Below are 19762 nucleotides of genomic sequence, written 5' to 3' on the forward strand. Positions count from 1 at the left end.
AGTTGAACCCCCCTGGCCTGCTTTTAAAAAGAAAGAGATCCATGGCGAAGTCATGGCAGCTTACTTGGCAAAGTAAAGATCCAAATGAAGCTGTTAAATCACCATTGATTATAGGGATTAGATTAAGTTATTATAGGGCAGCTATGGCTAGCCTCCTTTTTAAAAATATCCCTTCTATTATGTACTTCTATCCTATTTGTCCTTTGTCATACCCTCCAAAAGCCTGTTAACATCATTTTGTGTAAAGCCCCTTTTGTGTACCTCTGGCAATCTGGCATAACTCTATCATAGCATTATACCACAATAATTGATTTACTTGTCTGTTTTCCTAGCACATGCAATTTAGTGAGTAATCAATAAATGTTTATTGAATGATAAATGAACCAGTAAAGGAAATTGGGATCTGTTATCTTCTAAAATTTACTCTACCTCAGCAATTCCTTAATGATTAGGCATAAGATTGCATAGAGGGCTAGCTTATTTTCTAATGATTAAAATATGGTATCTGCAGTTAAAATTTCTTAGTGTTTCAAATTAAGTTTTAGAATTTAAATACCTTGATTAGGAAAAAGGAATCAGATTGCTGCTGAGGTCCAGCTTACAATTAGTATTTCCTCTCACCACTGGAGCTGTACTTTGTACAACCTTCTATCTTGGGAAGGTAAGAATATGTTCTGATATCAATCCCTTCTCATCTAGTAAATGGCAGACAGTCAAGTGCTATTTGTTTCATCATTGATTTAACTCTTTGCTTATTTTGGCAAAAGTAGTCTTTTTATATGTAGGAAAGCCTTTATTGGTTGTATAATTTTTGTTTAAAAGCAGGAAATACAAGTTAGTGAAGAATAGAAGAAGAGAAATTATGAGAAATGGAAGATGAGAAATTTTCTTTTTCTAAATGTGTGTGTTTATTAATAAGTGTACAGGAAATTCATGAAATACTTTACAATTTATGTGTTCTTTATATAAAACCTACGTGTAAGAAGATTTAAAAATCATTGTGCACAATCAGATCTAAGCTGTTTGGCCCATTGTTGCTCTATCATATGTATTTTTTGTATATTTTAGAACATGGATCTTTTGAAGAAATAGTTGTCAGCAAAAGTTTATTTTTATAAAGAGGAATTAATAAAATGCTTATTTGCTTTATGATCAAATATATTATTTGACTTCTTATAGAAATTTCAAGAAATTGCTGAAAAAAATATGGAAAAATTGAACCGTATTGAGAAGTCACACGAACAGCTGGTTCATGAAAATTCACGCATCAAAAATGTGTTATCTCAGACTCAAAAGGAACAAACATCCTTGCTGGCAGCCTGTGCATTGATGGCTGGTGCCTTATATCCTCTCTATAGCCGATCATGTGCCTTGTCTACACAGAGAGATTTTCTCCAGGAGCAGGTCAACACCTTTGAGTTGTTCAAAATGGAAGTTAGAACTCTAGCCCAGGCTTTGTCAACTGTAGAGGAAAAGAAGCAAGAGGAGGCCAAGATGAAGAAAAAACCATTCAAAGGATTGATATGCATATTCCGGAAAGGTGTTATTGCAATTTTGGCAGCAAACAGACTCAAGGTTTTGGGCCAGTCATGTGCCTCTCTTTTTACCTGGATGGAAAGTTTCAAAGAAGGTATAGGCATGTTAGTGTGTACAGGAGAGCCCAAAGACAAGCATAAATTTCCAAGTAAGATAATTTCTACTTTTTCAAATCTAGGTTGCATGTACATGCCATACAACAGTGAATATGTTTCACCATTGTGCAAAAACGTCAAAAGATAATTTAATATGTCAAGTCATGGAACATAGTCCTGTATGTACGTAGATATGCATATTAAGTATAAGTTAGGTTTTGATTTTTTAATGAACTTTAAAATATAAAGTAGCAAATATATATAATTTCAATTTAGTCTAGCTTTATTATATTTGAATACTCTTTTCACAGTAAAGAATTTATACAACAATGTTTTTAGTTAACTCAATCCAAAGACTCTTCCCTATTGAAAATTAATTAACAGTATAATTTATTTGCACTTTCTATGAATCAGTATAAAATTACCAAAATTAAAAAGCTATTGAAGAACTCAGTGAAAACGAGAGAAATATAACTTTCGCAGCTAACATTTTGTTTGAACACTTGATTGTTCTGAGGAAACATTGATTTTAATTTTTAACTTTTGCAAAGCAAGCTAAATAGTATAAGTAGAAGAAAATTTTCTTCCCTTTTTTTGATGTCAGTTAATACTCAAATATATAAAGTCAGTCAAATCTAACATTTCTTGTAGACTTTTCTGCACCAGGCAAAGTTCTGTCTACAAGTTTTGATCTAGTTCTTAAATAGCTAAACATAGCTATGAATTTTAAACATGGATTTTAGTAAATTTTTGTAGCATTGCATAATGGATTTTTTCTGTTTTGCAGAACATCAAAAGGAGCAATTGCGTTGTTTGCAAGCACTCAGTTGGCTCACCAGTTCTGACCTTCTTGCTGCAATAATCACTTCAATGGCTGAGTTACAGGAAGTAATTTCTAGAACAGGTATGATCCCCTCTTTTATGTTCTTGCAAAATACATTTAAAATCCAAGGTCTAGAAATGCTTTATGGTATAAATTCTAATAAACCTTCTAGGAAGAAAATACATTCTGATCTTTCTTTTATTCAGGTACAGAGAGATTGTTAAATCTATATTTAATGATATAGGGAATTATTGTAAATTTTGATGGGTAATTTTATCTTTATTTATGGCATTAAATGACATTTCTTGGTAATGTATCCATCAAAATTTTTTCTTTTGTCATCTGTTTTTCTTATGGAAAGCTCATCATTAGCTTTTTTATTAAGTAAAACTGATAATGTTCTTTCAAATGTGTTAATCTTTCTTCATTTCTGTTTCTGGTTGAAAATTTTAGAAGTTTGAGTAATAACTAAACCAGTAGACAATTTTTCTCTCTCATTTGGTGATGTGATTTTATTTTTATGATTAATTTAAAATGAAGTTAATTTGAATAGTCTGTTCCCTTCCACCAGATGTGGAACCACCTATAATTTGTGTCAAAAGTTCAATGAAAACTAATTTCTTTATGCTAGAAGAATAACATACTAGTGGTTAAGCTATGCCATTGGATTAATTATTGTCATTTCAGACACATTAATACTATGAATAGTATAATGGACTTGTTAATACTTGCCTGCTTAATGAGATGCTGTAAGCATTAATGAAATAATAATTTGGATTGTAATCTAATTCGTCAAACAACTCTGCTATGTAAATATAGATTATTTATTGTGATTTCAAATATCTAAACCCAGGCTCTTTTAGAAGGAAACTTATGATTCAAAGATTATTTTTAGGTTGTGGTCATTGATGTTGGTAAGCAATATGTTTGTTTAATGCATTGGCAAAACCTCAATATATTCGGTTTTGAGTTTGAAATAAAAGTCGAATTAAATGTATTTTAAGAATGTTGATGTTATAACTTCAAAGAAAAACTAACATGTTTAAAAGAACTTAATAAAAGTTTTTGGATTTATTTTAATAAACAGATTTATGTTAGCTGCATTCTTTGTAGATATGTGGACACTTAAAAGTACATTGGTTTCTTAAGCTATAGTCTTGTTTCGATATTATTTTTTATTATTACTTTATTTAATGCACTTTTTCCTTATTACTGTGCTATTCTAAAATTGCTGAAGTGCTCTAGTGGTGGCATCTTAGTATAGGATTAAGCAGGGATTCTGCCTGGCTTTGAAGACTGGTTCTGACACTAGCTGTGTGAAATGGCAAGTTATTTAAACTTTCTGTGCTTGTTTCTTTATTTGTTAAATGGGAATATTAGTATTATTTATAGAGTTGTTTAGGGGACTAAATGGCTTAATTTGCAAAGTATTTAGAATAGTCTCTGTTTACTAGTTTGGTTACTTTTGTTAGTTCAAATATTAGTTATTACTAAGAAGTACAGATCAGTAGTTACAAAACAGTCACAGGGATTTAGAGTACAGCATAGTGTATATTGTTAATATTATTGCAATGGTTGTGCCAGGTGGATGCTAGAGTAATTGAGGGGAATCACTTCATGGATTGTATACATGTCTAACTTTTTAAAATTTAAAATAAAATTTTCAAAAAAAAAAAAGAAAAAAGATTTATTGCATTAACTGAATAATAAAGAACATTTATAAAAATTTGTATCAAATGAAAATATAATAGTTTATCTTAAAATTTCAAGACAATTTACACATCTAATATACAGCTCTAACTTTTTAGAACATGCTTTTGCTATAAGTTAGTATATAACAGTCAAGAGAAATTTCTTCTTCTGAATATAGTGAAACTGCTCTGTTGGGGGTATCACAGGTTTGCTTTCTTTGTAACTAATAGAAGACTCTACTTAAAACAGCATAATTATATAGATTTTTTTTTCCTCCCAAATAATAGAAAGTGTGGAGTAGGTAGAAATCCAGACCGTGTCTTCTGCTCCACCATCCTTAGCATTTTCATTTTATGCCTCCTAGTTTTAAGTTGGCTACTCTACTCTCAGGCATCAGGATTGTGTTTGGGCAGGAAGGGAAGGACATAATGTGAAGGCTTTCATACAGTGTTAAATAGAGTTATCATATGAGCCAATAATATACTCCTAGATATATATCCAAGGGAAATGAAAACATATATCCATACAAAAACTTGTTCGTGAATGTTCATCGCAGCATTCTGCATAATGGCCAAAAAGTGGAAACAAACACAAATGTCCATCAACTGATTAATGGATAAATATTCAGATGATGTAATATTGGGCCATAAAAAGGAATGAAGTACTGATAAGTGCTCCAACAGGGATGAACCTTGGCAAAATCATGCTAAGCTAAAAAAGCTAGTCACAAAAGATCACATATCGTATGATTCCATTTATAGGCATACCTCATTTTTTTGCATTTCACTTTATTGTGTTTTGCATATATTGTCTTTTTTTTTAAACAAATTGAGAATTCGTGGCAACTCTGTATCAAGAAGATCTGCTGGCACCATTTTCCAATAGCATTTGCTCATTTCGTGTCTCTGTGTCACATTTTGGTAATTCTCTTAATATTCTATACTTTTTCATTATTATTTTATTTGTTATGGTGATTTGTGATTAGTGATTTTTGATGTTGCTATTGTAATTGTTATGAAGTACCACAAACGGCACCCATGTAAGATGGTGAACTTTATAAATGTTGTATGTGTTCTGACTGCTCCACTGACCAGCTCTTCCCTATTTCTCTCCCTTTCCTTGAGCCTTCCTGTTTTGTGAGAAATAACAATATTGAAATTAGGCCAATTAATAACCCTATAATGGCCTCTAAGTGCCAAAATGAAAGAGTCACACATCTCTCACTTTAATTCAAAAGCTAGAAATGATTAAGCTTAGTGAGGAATCCATGTCAAAAGCCAAGATAGTCTGAAAGGTAGGCCTTTTTCATGAAACAGCCAAATTGCGAATCCAAAAAATAGTTCCTGAAGGAAATTGAAAGTGCTACTCCAGCGAACATATAAATGATAAGAAAGTGAAACAGCCTTATTGCTGTTGTGGAGAAAGTTTTAGTGGTCTGGATAGAAGGTCAAACCAACCACAACATTGCCTTTAGCCAGAACAAGGCCCTATCTCTTCAGTTTTTTGAAGGATGAGAGAGGTGAGGAAGCTGCAGAAGAAAAGTTTGAAGTTAACAGAGGTTGATTCATGAGGTTTAAGTAAAGAAGCCATCTCTATAACATAAAAGTGCAAGGTGAATCAGCAAGTGCTGATGTAAAAGCTGCAGCAAGTTATCCAGAAGATACAACTAAGATAATTAATGAAGGTGGTTACACCAAAAAGGAGCTTTTCAGTATAGACAAAATAGCCTTTCATATTGGAAGATGCCATCTAGGACTTTCATAGCTGGAGAGAAGTCAAGGCCTAGCTTCAAAGCTTCAAAGGGCAGGCTGACTCTCTTGCTAGGGGCTAATGCAGCTGGTGACTTTAAGTTGAAGCCAATGTTCGTTTACCATTTCAAAAATCCTAGCGTGCTTAAGAATTATGCTATAAGTGACCATTGTGCTGTATACCTGAAACTAATTTAAAGAAAGAAATATGCTAAACCTACTCTGCCTATATTCTGTAGATGGAACAGCAAAGCCTAGATGATAACACATCTTTTTAAAACATGGTTTAATGAATATTTTAATCCCACTGTTGAGACCTACTACTCAGAAAAAAAGATTCCTTTCAAAATATTATTGCTCATTGACAAGATACCTGATCACTCAAGAGCTCCGATAGAAATGTACACAAGATTAATGTTTTAATCCAGAAAACTTGAGAAAAAAAATTTGAGAATGACAATACTTGAGAAAAAAACTTGAGAAAAAAAATTAGAGAATGACAATAACAAAACGAAAAGTTTCTCATCGTACAGGAATAGCTACTGTTAAAATTTGTATATGTTCTTCTAATTTGTTTTATCCCTTAATCTCTTTCTATTTCTCTATCCGCTTGCCCACCCATCCTCCCTCTGATCCTGCTACCCACCAATCCATCTATCGACTAAGAGCCCAACAAAATGTTACATTTTGTTTTATATTTTCATTTAAAAATCATTTAAAAATAACCTTAAACATATAGAAAAGTGTTAAGTGTACGACAAAGAACTCTTTTTGCTGAATGACGTGAGAGCAAGTTGCTGATATAGTGCCCTGTTACTTTCTCATATTTTAGTGTGCGTTTCAGAGACATTCTTGTATATAACTGAAGGAAGTTCAGTGATCACCATCAGGAAAACAACATTGGTACAGTCTACCATTCAGACCCTATTCTGTATTCTGTAGGTGTCCTAACCCTGTCTTTTACAGCACAAACATCTGGTTTAGAATTATGTGTTGCATTTAGTCATGTTTCTTTTTTCTTCCTTGGTGTGGAAGAGTTCCTCAGTTTTTCTTTGACAATCATGACCTAAAAGTATTCAGGTCAATTATTGATAGAATATCCCTTAGTTTTGATTTGTTTGAAGTTTCTTCATGATTAGATTAAGTTTATGCATTTTTGTCAAGAATATTACAGAAGTGATGCTGTGCTTTGCTTTTGATATACTATCATAGCTTTAGTTTTAACAAAGGCATTCTTTTTGAGGATTTTCTTTATTTATATTAATATTTTTCTAGAGAATGATTTTTATTGAACATTCCATAATTTATTTGACCAATTCACAATAGAGTGTTTTCATCATACCACAAGTATCAGGAATATCAGTTCAGCATTGATTTATTGTCTCTTGAATAATCTAATATTATCAGCAGCATCTTAATTCTTTCAACCAAGTGGGAAATTAAAACAGCAAAATCTAAGAAAGTCTTTTAAGGAAATAATCTGAAAATTCTGAAATGAAAGAAGATATTTGTAGAACTATGTTTTTCTTCCCTCCCTCCCCACTCTCTCCCTCTCTTCCTTGCTTCCTTTTCTTTTTGAAGAACTTGCTGAAAATTTAAACCATTTTGCATGTCAAGACTACATATTGATGGCATCATTGGCACTTTTTTCTTTTTAGCTCCAGGAAAACTGGTACATGTATGCCAATACCAAGTAGTATTTTTCTTTTTTTAAGTATTAAATAGTAACTGTATTACTTTTTGTGTTATCTTTGTTCTAATATAAAAAAAAAATCAGTACATTACTCTTTTTTAAAAATTGGGTGCTTATATTTTTAGAGTTCTGAATTATATACATACTATTAACTATCTAGGAAGGAAAATTTCAAAATTGGGAGAGAAAATTAAACATGTTGGGTAATAGTAGAGTATGAATTAAGGATTTTGACTCTAGATTTGAATCTAATTGCTTACTATATGTGACATTGGGAAAATTGCTTAATCCCTTTTCAGCCTCAATATCTTCATATATAAAATTTGGCTAAGAAAAGATCCCACTTCATAAGTTTATCAGGAGTAAATTTAACTTGCTTAGTCAAGTTCCATTATTTTTTATTTTTTATTTTTTTTTAGTGTTTGTGTGTGTGTACTGATGTCTCAAGTGAACTGATATCTTTCTTTAAACTGTTTCATGAAACTAGAAATTCAATATGGTAGCTTGAATTCACTGCTCAGAAAGTGCTGAAGGTGGTTGCCTTCATTTCCTTCTTAAACTTTGATGATGTATTTATAGACAGTGGGCAAAGACCCCAGTTTCCATGTTGCCTGTCTAAATACTGGACAGGTGGCAACCTTCTTGCTTTCTTTCATTAAAGTGTTTGCCCACTTGAGATAAATTACCTCTTCCAGGTATCCAAATGGTGTGCCTGCAAGAGATCATTTACCTCAAACAGGGGAGAATGTTACTTCCACCAAAGGGGTTGGGATATCAATCATTTTGGGAATGAACTAAAGAACTCTTTAGATATCTAAATGTTTTCAAATGAATAGTCCAGACTCAGTTTTTCAAGATAGAAACAAATGTGCTGATTTGGTTAGAAATATCTCTGAACAAATACAGAAGCATATGGATATGAGTAGAATGTTAATACATTTTGTAACATTTATACATTTAAATTATTATTGAATCTTAATTATCTAGAAGATAGATGACCCAAATATGCATACCCCTGCTATTACTACTCAGAACTTTCTTTCATTGTATATACTTTGAGCTAACTTTCTAGAGGTCATAGCAACTCTTTCAGGCAAAACTCAAAAATCTAGGTTGTATTCAGCATAACATTGAGGTTTCACTCTTATGAAGTTTAAAGCAGTAGGTAAAGATATTTGTATTAGTAAGTAGTTATTGGTTTATATTCATAAGCTTTAAGGCTTTATTTAATCCTAACAAATAATAAAAAAGAGTTTTGCTACTCCAGGTGTGGTCTACAGACCAGTGACATCAGCATTAACTGGGAATGTGTTAGAAATGCATAATCTCAGACTCCACTGCAGAGCTACTCTATCAGAATCTGCATTTCAACAAGACCCTAGGATGATTTATATTCATAGTAAAGTTTGAGAAGTAGCTTAGAGGATTTTGTTATTTACATAAAACATTCATATCTAAAATCAAAACAGTACAATCTGACCATGTGCCATTTCTGGTACTTTAGGTACTAGTGTCTAATTTGGGGAACCACATTAACTTACTGAATTTTCTTTTATCTTGTGATTTTCTTTTTTATTATTACTTTTGCATTTTTTCATATTTTTCACTCATTTTATCATAAGAATTTTCAAGCATATAGAAAATTTGAAAGAATTTTACATTGAACAGATATCTTGGTTTTTAAATTAAAATTTATTTGCCTATCATAATTTTTAAGGACAGATTTTGAATGGATAATTTATCTTTGGTTGCGTTTATGACTATGTAAAATTCCATCATAGTACAGCATGAAATTCAAACCATGGATTCACAATCCTTTTTCTTTCTGGTAAATTATATTGAATATGTTGACCTAGCCAAAGATGAACTCACTGCCTTTAGGACAAAGTCTTATCACAATAGATTTTGAATTTAAAAGCCTTGGAGAATTCTGGTATTTTTTTGAGAGGAGCCTATCTCCACCTTGTAAAGTGAAACATAGAAACTTTAATTATATTTGCAGCAGTACCTATTTGTGAACCAGGATTTTCATCACTTTTGAATATAAAAAAATAAAAAAAAAATTTCATGTCCAGCATGACATATATGTTGCCTTCTTGAAGGTCAGTTCATAGTTCAGCGTTCTTAGTTTGGCTAAGCAATAACTTTTACTATGCTATGTCTTTTAAAATGTGTACATATACACACACATACTCACTGTAGTTTACTCTGAATTCCTGATTGATGGATATTGGTGTTTTTCTTAGTTTTTCACTATTTTAAGCAATACTGTAATAAATTATGCTGTAATAAATATATATGTGCATAAAGTCATTTTATACTTATACAGTTGTTTCTCAGGCTAAATTCCTGAGAAATGAGTTTGCATATTTTGCATTGGAAAGTATTGCCAGTCTGCCTTTCATAAAAATTGCTTTACGTTACACTCTCATGAACAGTAGCGAGAGTTCTGCTTTATAATGCCTTTGGAACATGAAGTTTTGACAGTTTTTTTTATCTTTATCAATTTGAAAGGCAAAATAAACTATATTATTAGTTATTTTTGATTGTAGATTACATATCTTCATTTGTTCTACATCCATTTATATTATTTTACAAATTATCTCATTATGTTCATATAAGGGGGAGATGTTTGTTTCTTACTGAATTATAAAAACGTGAGTATCACCCATGTTAACACTTTGCCATATATAATGTAAATTTATTTTTTAGTTTGTATTTTAATTTTTCTGTGGATAAAATTCTCTTTTAGTGATTTGCTTAGGCTAGCCTTACCTCAAGGTTGTATTGCTCATATTTTAGTCCGGTATTTTCAATTTTTGTATTAAATCTTGGATTTATCTGGAATTATTTTTGGTGTAAGTAGTGAGAAAATGGTTAAGATTTAGTTGTATTCAGATGACCAGCTAGTCCCAACACTTTTTAATTCAGTCAGCCATCTTTTTCCCCATTGAGTTAAGATATATCATTTAGTATATATTAAATTATTATATTTTGATCTCTTTCATGTCTCTCTATTCTGTTCCATTAGTCTCCCTATCTTTTCTAGTGCCAGTATCATACTGCTATTTTCATGAGTATATCTTGATGGTTTAAAATATGGTAAGACAAATTATCTTATTAATTTTTAAAATAGTATTTTGGGCTGTTTTTACAGCATTTTATTTTATTTTTTATTTAGATAGAACACTTCTTTGAAGCAAATATCTTATCATAATGATTGACTCTCATGTTTGAAAACTGATGTCCACATTCACATTTCCTAAATTATTAGTTTTTTGGAGACACAAGCATCATTTTTGCTCAGAGGAATGCTTTACGATTGTGATGTGTCGACGTCGCTTGAAAGGAATTGCTTATAGAAAGGGTAATAGTGAAAGGTGTTTTTGGAAAAGTAAGCAGAGATCAGATCATGTAGGGTTGTATGAGCATGTTTTAAGGAGTTTGGATTCTTAGATCTGATTAGAGTCATTAAAGCTTAAAGGCGGGGATTATGACAATATCCTATTTGTATTTTAGAAGTCACTTTATCTACAGTGGAGAATGGATTGAAGAGGACAAAGACGGGAGAGGAGTAGGGAGACTCTTGCAAGAATATAGATGAGATAAGGCCATGATCACAGAGAACATTGAATAGATTGGAGAACTATTAAGGGCAGGATGTGGGGTAGATGGCAAGGGAGATGGAGATGTCAAAGATGACAAAACATACCCAGGTGTGTAGAACTGGGTCGAAATTTCATGCAGTTAACATTAACCATGATTTAACCATGATTAACATTTCTAACATTATTATTAATATCATTCGTTATTATATTTCTAATTATTAATATTACATTCATGACTAACATTATTCTTAAATAATTAAACAATTACATATTTACATACATGTTAATGAAATAATTACTCATTTTTCCCTTTTTTCATTGAAGGAGTGTTTCTCAATCTTTCTTGAGTGTGAGGTACTTCATTTTAATAAGAAAACATATTGTAGTCTGCTCTCTCCCACGTAATAGTTGTATTTTCGTAGCAGTTGACTTCTGCAATGTTTTAATGGACTTTTAATTTTATTAGTCACAACATCATGAACATAAGATATTCATGCTGTGTATATTTTTTAGGGCTAAATAAAGATAAAATTGGCAATAGCTGCTGCAGTTAAAAGTCATGAAACTCTAACTTTTCAGTCTCTCCTCTCTTCTACCATGAGATCTGTAACCCACAGGTTTAGATCTAGTGTTTGAAACAATTCTTTATGAATTTCTTTTGAAGTTTTAGACTTAGATATACAGTATTGCCTCTTCCATTGGAAAAAGTAATGGCAGAACATAGGGTTCTCTTCTTCCTTAAAAGATACATGCTATTAAATAGGGGAAAGTGATTAACAAATATATTTAACGTAAACAAGAATTTGTAAAATGTAGCTAGTCAAATATTTAAACAATCTAGACAAGTTCATTTACTTTTTTTATTATTTATTTATTTTTTAATTTAATTTATTTTTTTAAGTTTATTGGGGTAACATTGGTTAATGCAATTATGTAATTTTTAGCTATACATTATAGTTTGACATCTATATATTCTATTGTGTGATTACCACCCAAAGTCCAGTTTCCTTCAGCTATCATATATTTGATGATCCTCTTTACCCACTTCGCCCTCCTACTACCCCGCTATATTTGATCCCCTTTACCCCTCTCCCCTACGCTTACCCTCTGGTAACCACTAGTCCATTGTCCATAGACAAGTTTAGACATGAAAAACTTTGGTGACTTTCTTTTCTCTTATTTCTGGATCATTATACAAATAATTCTACAACTATATCACTAAAGATTTTTTTTTGTTTTTTTCATTTATTTAATATTGAACTAATTGTGCTCTATATTGTATAATGTGAAGTATATTATAAAAACATTATTCCTCATCAAGAAATAAATTATTTAGTGCTCTTTCTGTAATTCATGGAGAGTCAGTAGTCAGGGACTTAGAGTGTATGCCTCTTTCTCTCTTTGTAAAAATTCAGAAGAATACCTTGTAGAATTATATTGTTACTTAATTTCACCTTTTAGAATGGTTAGTGTCTACACAAACACATTTCTGTGATATACTAAAAGCCACTACTCCTTAAAATTTAATTGTAGTTGATTTTTGCTTTTAAAGTCACTTTATCTGTGAAAATTTCTTAAAACAGTGAACTATCTTGTTTATTTAAAAAGACTAACTTTTGACATACCATAAAAGTTATTATTAATTTCTCCTGCTATTATTTAATGCATTTTTGTATTCAGCATTGTTGTAGTTGCTATGGAAATAAAAAAGAATTATCACTAATTCAACATATAAAAATATGCTAGGCTGGCACAGTACAGATAAAAAGAGTTTACTAAGAAGAAAAAAGACACAGTTAAGGAGTTGCAAACCAGTTGGAGAAACAGGGTATTAGGCATTGGAATGATGTATTATATTGAATGTTCTAGGTAAAATAAATTTCACTGTTCATTTATTCAGCAGCGATCTATTAAATGTGTACTATGATTTAGTAATTCTTTTAACTCAGTGTTCTGCATTATATGTTGATTGACAAATAAAGCTATTAAATTCTTTTTTATTCATGATTTATTTAAGGAATTTGATTGTTAAAGGAACTGTGTATTTCAAATATACTTTGTCTTCCATCCTTGGGATTCTCAGAGCGTATGATTATGAGAGGCATATAGAATTAAACTTATATTACCTTATGTTATATTCTTAGAAGTCAATACATTAGTAATTGATAGAGTAAATTTTAAATGGAAGATATTATGCTTTTATCCAATTAATTTTTTATTTTATGCTTTTATCCAATTAATAATTTTTATGTTATGTATAACTTCTAAGCATTATGGTTTTCAAATTCTGACTGCTGCATAAATTTAAAAATTGATCTTTTATACATTGAAGAATAGAAGAAATAAAACAAGGCTGGAATTTTTTAACATAAAACTTCTGTGAAACAGTTCCTCATGACATAGTAAACATTGATTGATTACCTTCTTAGTCAGTGTTGCACTTTACTCTTGAACCATACATATTCTCAGAATTAGAAAACATTTTTTTCTATTGGATAAAACAGACCAGCTATGCTTTTCTGTGCTTATGATGTGAAGACAAAATTTAAATTAACGCCAAAATTAGAGGCTCTTGAAATCTAGAATGGTATACTACTGAATTTAAATAATCTCTTCATGCTTGTCATTTTACATGGATAGTACCACAAGACAAGTAATGACAGATTAATACCTGCCTGGCAGTGGGAAAACTAAATTACACAACTTTTATTAAGGCATAAATAAACCTATTAACCATTATCTGGAATGCCAATTGGTAGAAAGAGCACTGACAATTTCATTTATCAACATTAAATGCAATTATTAATTATAGACCTGATGAATCTGGCAGTAAGCAGGCCATGTTGGATTTTCTAGGACCTTAAGTCCATTATATGAGAGGGATGATTACCGAAATCCATGGGGAAATAAGTAATTGTAGTTGTAAAGTTTAATTGCCTTGGAATAAGGCAAATTATATTTTCTCGTCTGAGAATGTAAATAGTGTGACATTAAGGTAATAAGCTTCAATAGTTGTAAATAGAAAATGAATTTATATTACGTTTTAAAACAAAGAAAAGAGTGGCAATAAATTTTTAGTATCCTAGTGTTCAGTGTGAATGATATACTGTAAGTCCATGCAGATTTTCTTTAGATATATCATTTAGTAGGTGAACTAAATGCATTCCTTTATTTACATTGAAAATTAAAGTGGGAGGGGACTTTTTGAATGAATTACTATCACTATAATGAATGAGAATTGTATATTTGAGGAAATACTTCCACTGTGTTGTAATTGGAAGTGTTGTGAAATGAACAAGAGACAATTCACATTTTTCTGTCTTTCTTTTTCTTTGAAGATCCGAATTCCAGAGTTTGTGGACATTTACTTATAGGTGCAGCCAAGAGTTCTTTTGCAAAACTCATGGATAAAATTAGTTTGGCAATGGAGAGTTTACCTTTGCACAGTAGCAGCAACATCAGGAGCGTTACATATGTAGAAAAAGATTCCCTGGCCCAGAGGCTGGCCCGTGGACTTCATAAAGTAAACACACTGGCCCTGAAATATGGACTGTGTGGCCATGTGCCCATTTTGGTAGGTATGAAATTTTATTAAATAGGGACTTTAAGACTTGTAAATTTATTTCTGAGTCAGGCCTATTTGTACTTTAAATTAGTTGTACATGACTATATCTTGATTTCCTTTAGATATCATGCACTTCCAAATGTGGCCAAATGTCAAAATACAGAGTTCTGGCCTGAGTTCTGAGTTGACTGTTCCCTATAAGTTTACTGCAATGAAATTGTGTGAGATATAAGCGATCATCAGTTCTGTTTTCCAGCCATCTAGATTATTTCTTTTCTTCAATTGTTCATTTCATATAAGCCAAATTATTTGTCACATAAAAATAAAGTTTTCACCTCTAAGTTTCAGCTATAGCTCGTATTGTTCTCTGTGTAACCTGTTACATTAAATTTGGTAAAATGGTCATTGTTATTAATTAATTAGTAAACCTGTAGTTATGTCTTGTAATATTGCTCTTGTTTAACAACAGAAAAGCACAGCATCATTACAGAAGCAAATATTTGCATTTACACAAAGGCTGCACGCAGCAGAAGTGGAGCGTCGCTCACTGCGCTTAGAGGTCACAGAATTCAAACGAAATGTGAATGAAATGAAAAAAGAGCTTGACAAAGCCCAGGGTCTCCAAATGCAATTAAATGAATTTAAGCAATCTGTAAGTATATATGATTTAAGAACTATGGTTTTGGTGAACTGTCCTTTGATTCTATCTATCTATCTTTATCTATCTCTCTATCTCTCTATCTCTCTATCTTTCTGTCTGTCTATCTATCTATCTATCTATCTATCTATCTATCTATCTATCTATCTATCATCTATCTCGATCTAGCTACATGTTTTCTTTAACTTTTTGTTTGTTTTTTGAAATAATTCAAATTCCCATTAAGGTTTCTTTTTCTTCAGAGCACTTCTCTTCTAAAATGCCCCAATAAATGTTATATACTTCAAAGTTCTAAGAGAATAGACCTTAAATGTTCTCTCTCTCTCTCTCTCTCTCTCCCTCTCTCTCTCACTTTCTCCCTCTCTCTCTCTCACACACACACACATATGCACACACACACGAATGATAACTATGCGATAGAGTTGTTAGCTAATGCTATGGTGGTTATCATATTTCAGCATATAAATTTATCGAATTAACACGTGTGCACCTTAAACTACATGTTTTATGTCAAATATATCTCAATTAAAAAAAAGTTATACCAGATGCTTAGGAATACTGATTCTGTGTCAGTAGAACGCTTAACTCTGTTAAAATGTATGCTGTGACTGAAAGTAGAGAAAACGATTAAGTTAGGGTAGCTTAACTGCTACAGCAAATAAGCCCCCAAATGTATAATAAATAAATAATAAATAAATAAAATACCCCCAAGGGGGAAGACTGATGTTTGGTGTGGGGGGTGGAATTTCCTTTTTTCATCTTACATTGAATATTTTGAGTAAATTAGGTTATTTAGTATGAAATCAAGAGCTTTTCCAAAGAAATGTTCATTTTGCGTAACATCCATCAAGGATTTATATGTATTATTTAAGAAAGCAGAAGATAACTGAGAAAAGAAAAGCCAAATAACGTTAGATCAAGATTCAAATGTGTAAACATATGAAGCACAACAAAATGCAGATCTCCACACATTCTGTTTGCAGCTGGGTTAGTTATTGACTTTGTTTTTAATATCAATATAAGAATATAGAGTTAAACGATTATTCTAAAACTTCAAAACTGTATACAACTGATGACAGCTAAATATGAATGTGAGTACAAAATTTGTTTCTTAAATTTAGCAACAAGCTACTTTGAGTACTCCCTTCTTTGGAAAACCTAAATTTTGCAAGTTAACTTCAGTTTAAAAGTACCTGTTGGTTAATATGGAATTTGTAGTTTTAACATTTGTTGGAACAGAGAACAGCAGATAGTTTAGTTATTAATCCTATGATAATGTAAACTGCTAATGTTAATTATTGTTTCGAATAGCTATCTCTTCAAAGGATGAACAGTTCTTATAAATTAGGCAGGTCAGGTAATCATGAATTACCCTTCTGACTAGAGATAAGTAATAGTATTCTTTATGGTGAATGTTTAATGAAAACACCTTTTTTTCTTCGCTTCCTTTGTTTTTTTGCTCAGAGAAGAAAAATTTATGAGTTGCTTCAACATTTCTTTTCCTGATTATAAAGGTAGTGCATAATAGTCATAAATGAAAATAGAAAAAAGTATAAAGAAGAAAGTTCAGATCACTCGAATCTTACCACCCAGAACCAGTCATTTCTGAAGTGTGGATGCATTTTGTTTCTTACATTTTTCTCAGTGTACAGATTTATATGCATGTCTTTATGCATAGTTGTGGTTTGGAATGATTTTGCATGTGCAGTTTGCATATATACGTAAACAAAGTACTGTTAACATTTTTCTGTGTTACTTATTATTAATTTAATTTTAGATAAATGAATACTGTTCTATCATATGGATATATGATATGTATGAAACGAACTTTGACTGTTCCCCTATTCATAGACATTTAATTTGTTTCTAAAATTTTTTCTTTTGCCATTATACATAAACATAGAAAGCTGTCGTGTATACTTTTAAAAGCCAGTTCCTTTGGAGTGTCTCTCTCTCTTTCTTTGGTTTGCTTTCAATTTTACGTACTAACTAAATTTGGGATCTTGAGATGGTCTGCCAAAATGGAAAGAGACAGCCATTTACGCAATTTGAGATTTAGAATACAGTCAACTATAAGTAGATTTAGTTAATAATGGATTTCCTGAAAATTGAAAGATTCTTTATCTATATCACTCCTTGAAATATGTATGAAGAATTTTAGATATTCCACACAATATGATTTCCTAGTTCCTAGTTAAGTATTAGGAAAACAAGTTAACACCTTATCTTTGATTAATTTGGAAGTAGTCAGGACTCAATTTGTAGAATGTAGAGAGGTTGTAAGAGTTTGAAGAAAAATTGCTGGAAGGTGATAGAATCCTCTTGTAAGGGCTTTGGTTAAAAGCTAACTGGCCTGCAGCAAAAGCTAAGAATATGTTACAGGAAATGTTTAGTGTGAAATACTTCCACTGAAGTACAGATATAAGAATAGGATTAATTGAAGTAATAATTGAGGGAATGGTGTATGTAATTTTTGTATTTTGACATATAAGGTATAAGTGACAGAGTGATGATTTCTAACATTTAATGACATATTGACCATATATCAGGCACTGACGCTAAGCACTTTAGGGTGTTGATTCATTTTGTCCTTTCATATCAATAATAGTTCAATACTATTGTTATATTTCTACAGATGAGAACTATGGAACACAGAGCAGCTAAGTAACTGGCCAAAAGTTACAGTTAGTGAGTGGAAATGACAGAATTTGAATCTGGGTAATCAGGTTCTAAAACTCATACTTTTAACCACCTTACTGTAGTGGTTAATGTTCATACCTAGCTGTGTTAATAAAGGATATTTTCCTCTAAAAAAAAATTGGGAGTGTGCCGGCAATGATTCATCTTTCACTGATTTCAAGCAAAGTATGTAGGAGGAAGATAAAATAGCTTGATAAGGTTGGTCTAAAATGTAATGTAAAAGGAAACATCCAGCTTGCCAAAAGCTATTCAGTACTTTCCTTACTACTGATGCCTTTAACAACTAACCCCCAGGATCTTATTTTGGTTTATTAGCCCCTTACAACTGCTTTCAGATACCATCTCTTTCTTACTTTACATTGCTATACCTGTTTGATTCTATTTGCTTGCAAAAGAGTGAACATAATTGAGAGAGTCTCTGGGAAGGATAGAGAATAGACAAGAGAGAGGCTAAAATTAGCTAAGTATTTAGGTAAAGGAGGAATTCTGGAGGAGTGGGAAGAAGTCCTGCAAAATGTCAGGGATCTTGATTTATAGAGGTCAAGTAGATTGCATAGAACAGAATGGTCTGATAGCAAGGAGTGATGATTTAAAACAACATAACAAATAAAAGATAGAAGTACAGAAATATTTGTTCACAAGACCCAGAAGAGTGCTGTTTCTCTTAGGGAATAGAGAGAGATTAAGAAGTTTAAATGGAGCTGGAGTGCCAAGGGGAGGCTGTTATAGTTGATGTTTTGAAAGTGAAGGCTTTATTTGTAATGGGACATCGTAGAGAGTGAGGCAGCTGTTAAGAGAAAGTAAAAAGATGTGTTCCCTAAAATCTAAACACTGTACAAGTTCAATGATGTGTTGTTAGATACTGGTTGACTACTATCTAGTTGACTCTCAGTAAATGAGGCAACTTTTGTATGTGCCTTGTGATCATTCTCATTACTTTGTATTAACTTAGGTTAATCATTAGGAAATCTATTTTTATGCTATACTGTTGCCTTTTGAAATTTAATCAGTATTGAGGAATGCATTACCTACACCTTTGAAAAGGCAAATGATAGTAAAAGACATTTTCTTCCAGGAGGTAGCAGGCCAGGTACCTGGTACCAAAGTAAAACAGTACTTATATATTATAATATAGAAAGACCCATGTAATAAATTTATCCTCAGACTTAGCTTTGGCAAAAGTTTTTCTCTCTGCTTGAACCACATGCTTGCTATTGTTGGCCTAAGAGGAAACTATAACTAAGCACATTTCTATTTTTGTCTCATTTGTCAGAAAACTCAGAGGTAAAGTCCACATTAAATTGTAATAATTTACACATTTCGGATACCTAGAATCAATGGGATTTTTTCCTACTCCCCCTCAACTAGATTTTTTTAAAAAAATCAGTTTAAAAAAGAATCAGTTTGCTTTATATTAGTGGTTAATTATATTAATCCACATCCAATTCTTTTCAACAAAGGAAAGTTATCACTCTTAAATAGATAAAAGTATACACTTACTATGATTAAGTGACCTCTGTGGTTTTCTTTAGTTTTTTTTCCTCAGGTTACCTTTTGGGAAACCTTCCTGTTCTTTGTACTTCAAGATCAAGATGTCAGTTGTTGTTTGTTGTAACTAATTTTCATTTGTTTAAATGTTTTGAA

General features: G+C 31.6%; 1 protein-coding gene across 6 annotated transcripts in view; it reads left to right on the top strand.

Annotated features, from left to right (window-relative positions):
* The window catches only part of CCDC171 (coiled-coil domain containing 171), a 281050-nt gene that overhangs the window by 127951 nt on the left and 133337 nt on the right, over nucleotides 1–19762 (top strand). For all 6 annotated transcript variants that reach the window (XM_011365306.2, XM_023533732.1, XM_023533731.1 and 3 more), the window contains 4 exons: nucleotides 1180–1684; nucleotides 2419–2535; nucleotides 14534–14769; nucleotides 15230–15412. In XM_011365306.2, coding sequence (XP_011363608.1) covers nucleotides 1180–1684; nucleotides 2419–2535; nucleotides 14534–14769; nucleotides 15230–15412 — 1041 coding nt within the window. The remainder of the gene's footprint in view (nucleotides 1–1179; nucleotides 1685–2418; nucleotides 2536–14533; nucleotides 14770–15229; nucleotides 15413–19762) is intronic.

Source organism: Pteropus vampyrus, unplaced genomic scaffold, assembly GCF_000151845.1.
Source record: "Pteropus vampyrus isolate Shadow unplaced genomic scaffold, Pvam_2.0 Scaffold109, whole genome shotgun sequence".
Taxonomy (NCBI): Eukaryota; Metazoa; Chordata; class Mammalia; order Chiroptera; family Pteropodidae; genus Pteropus; species Pteropus vampyrus.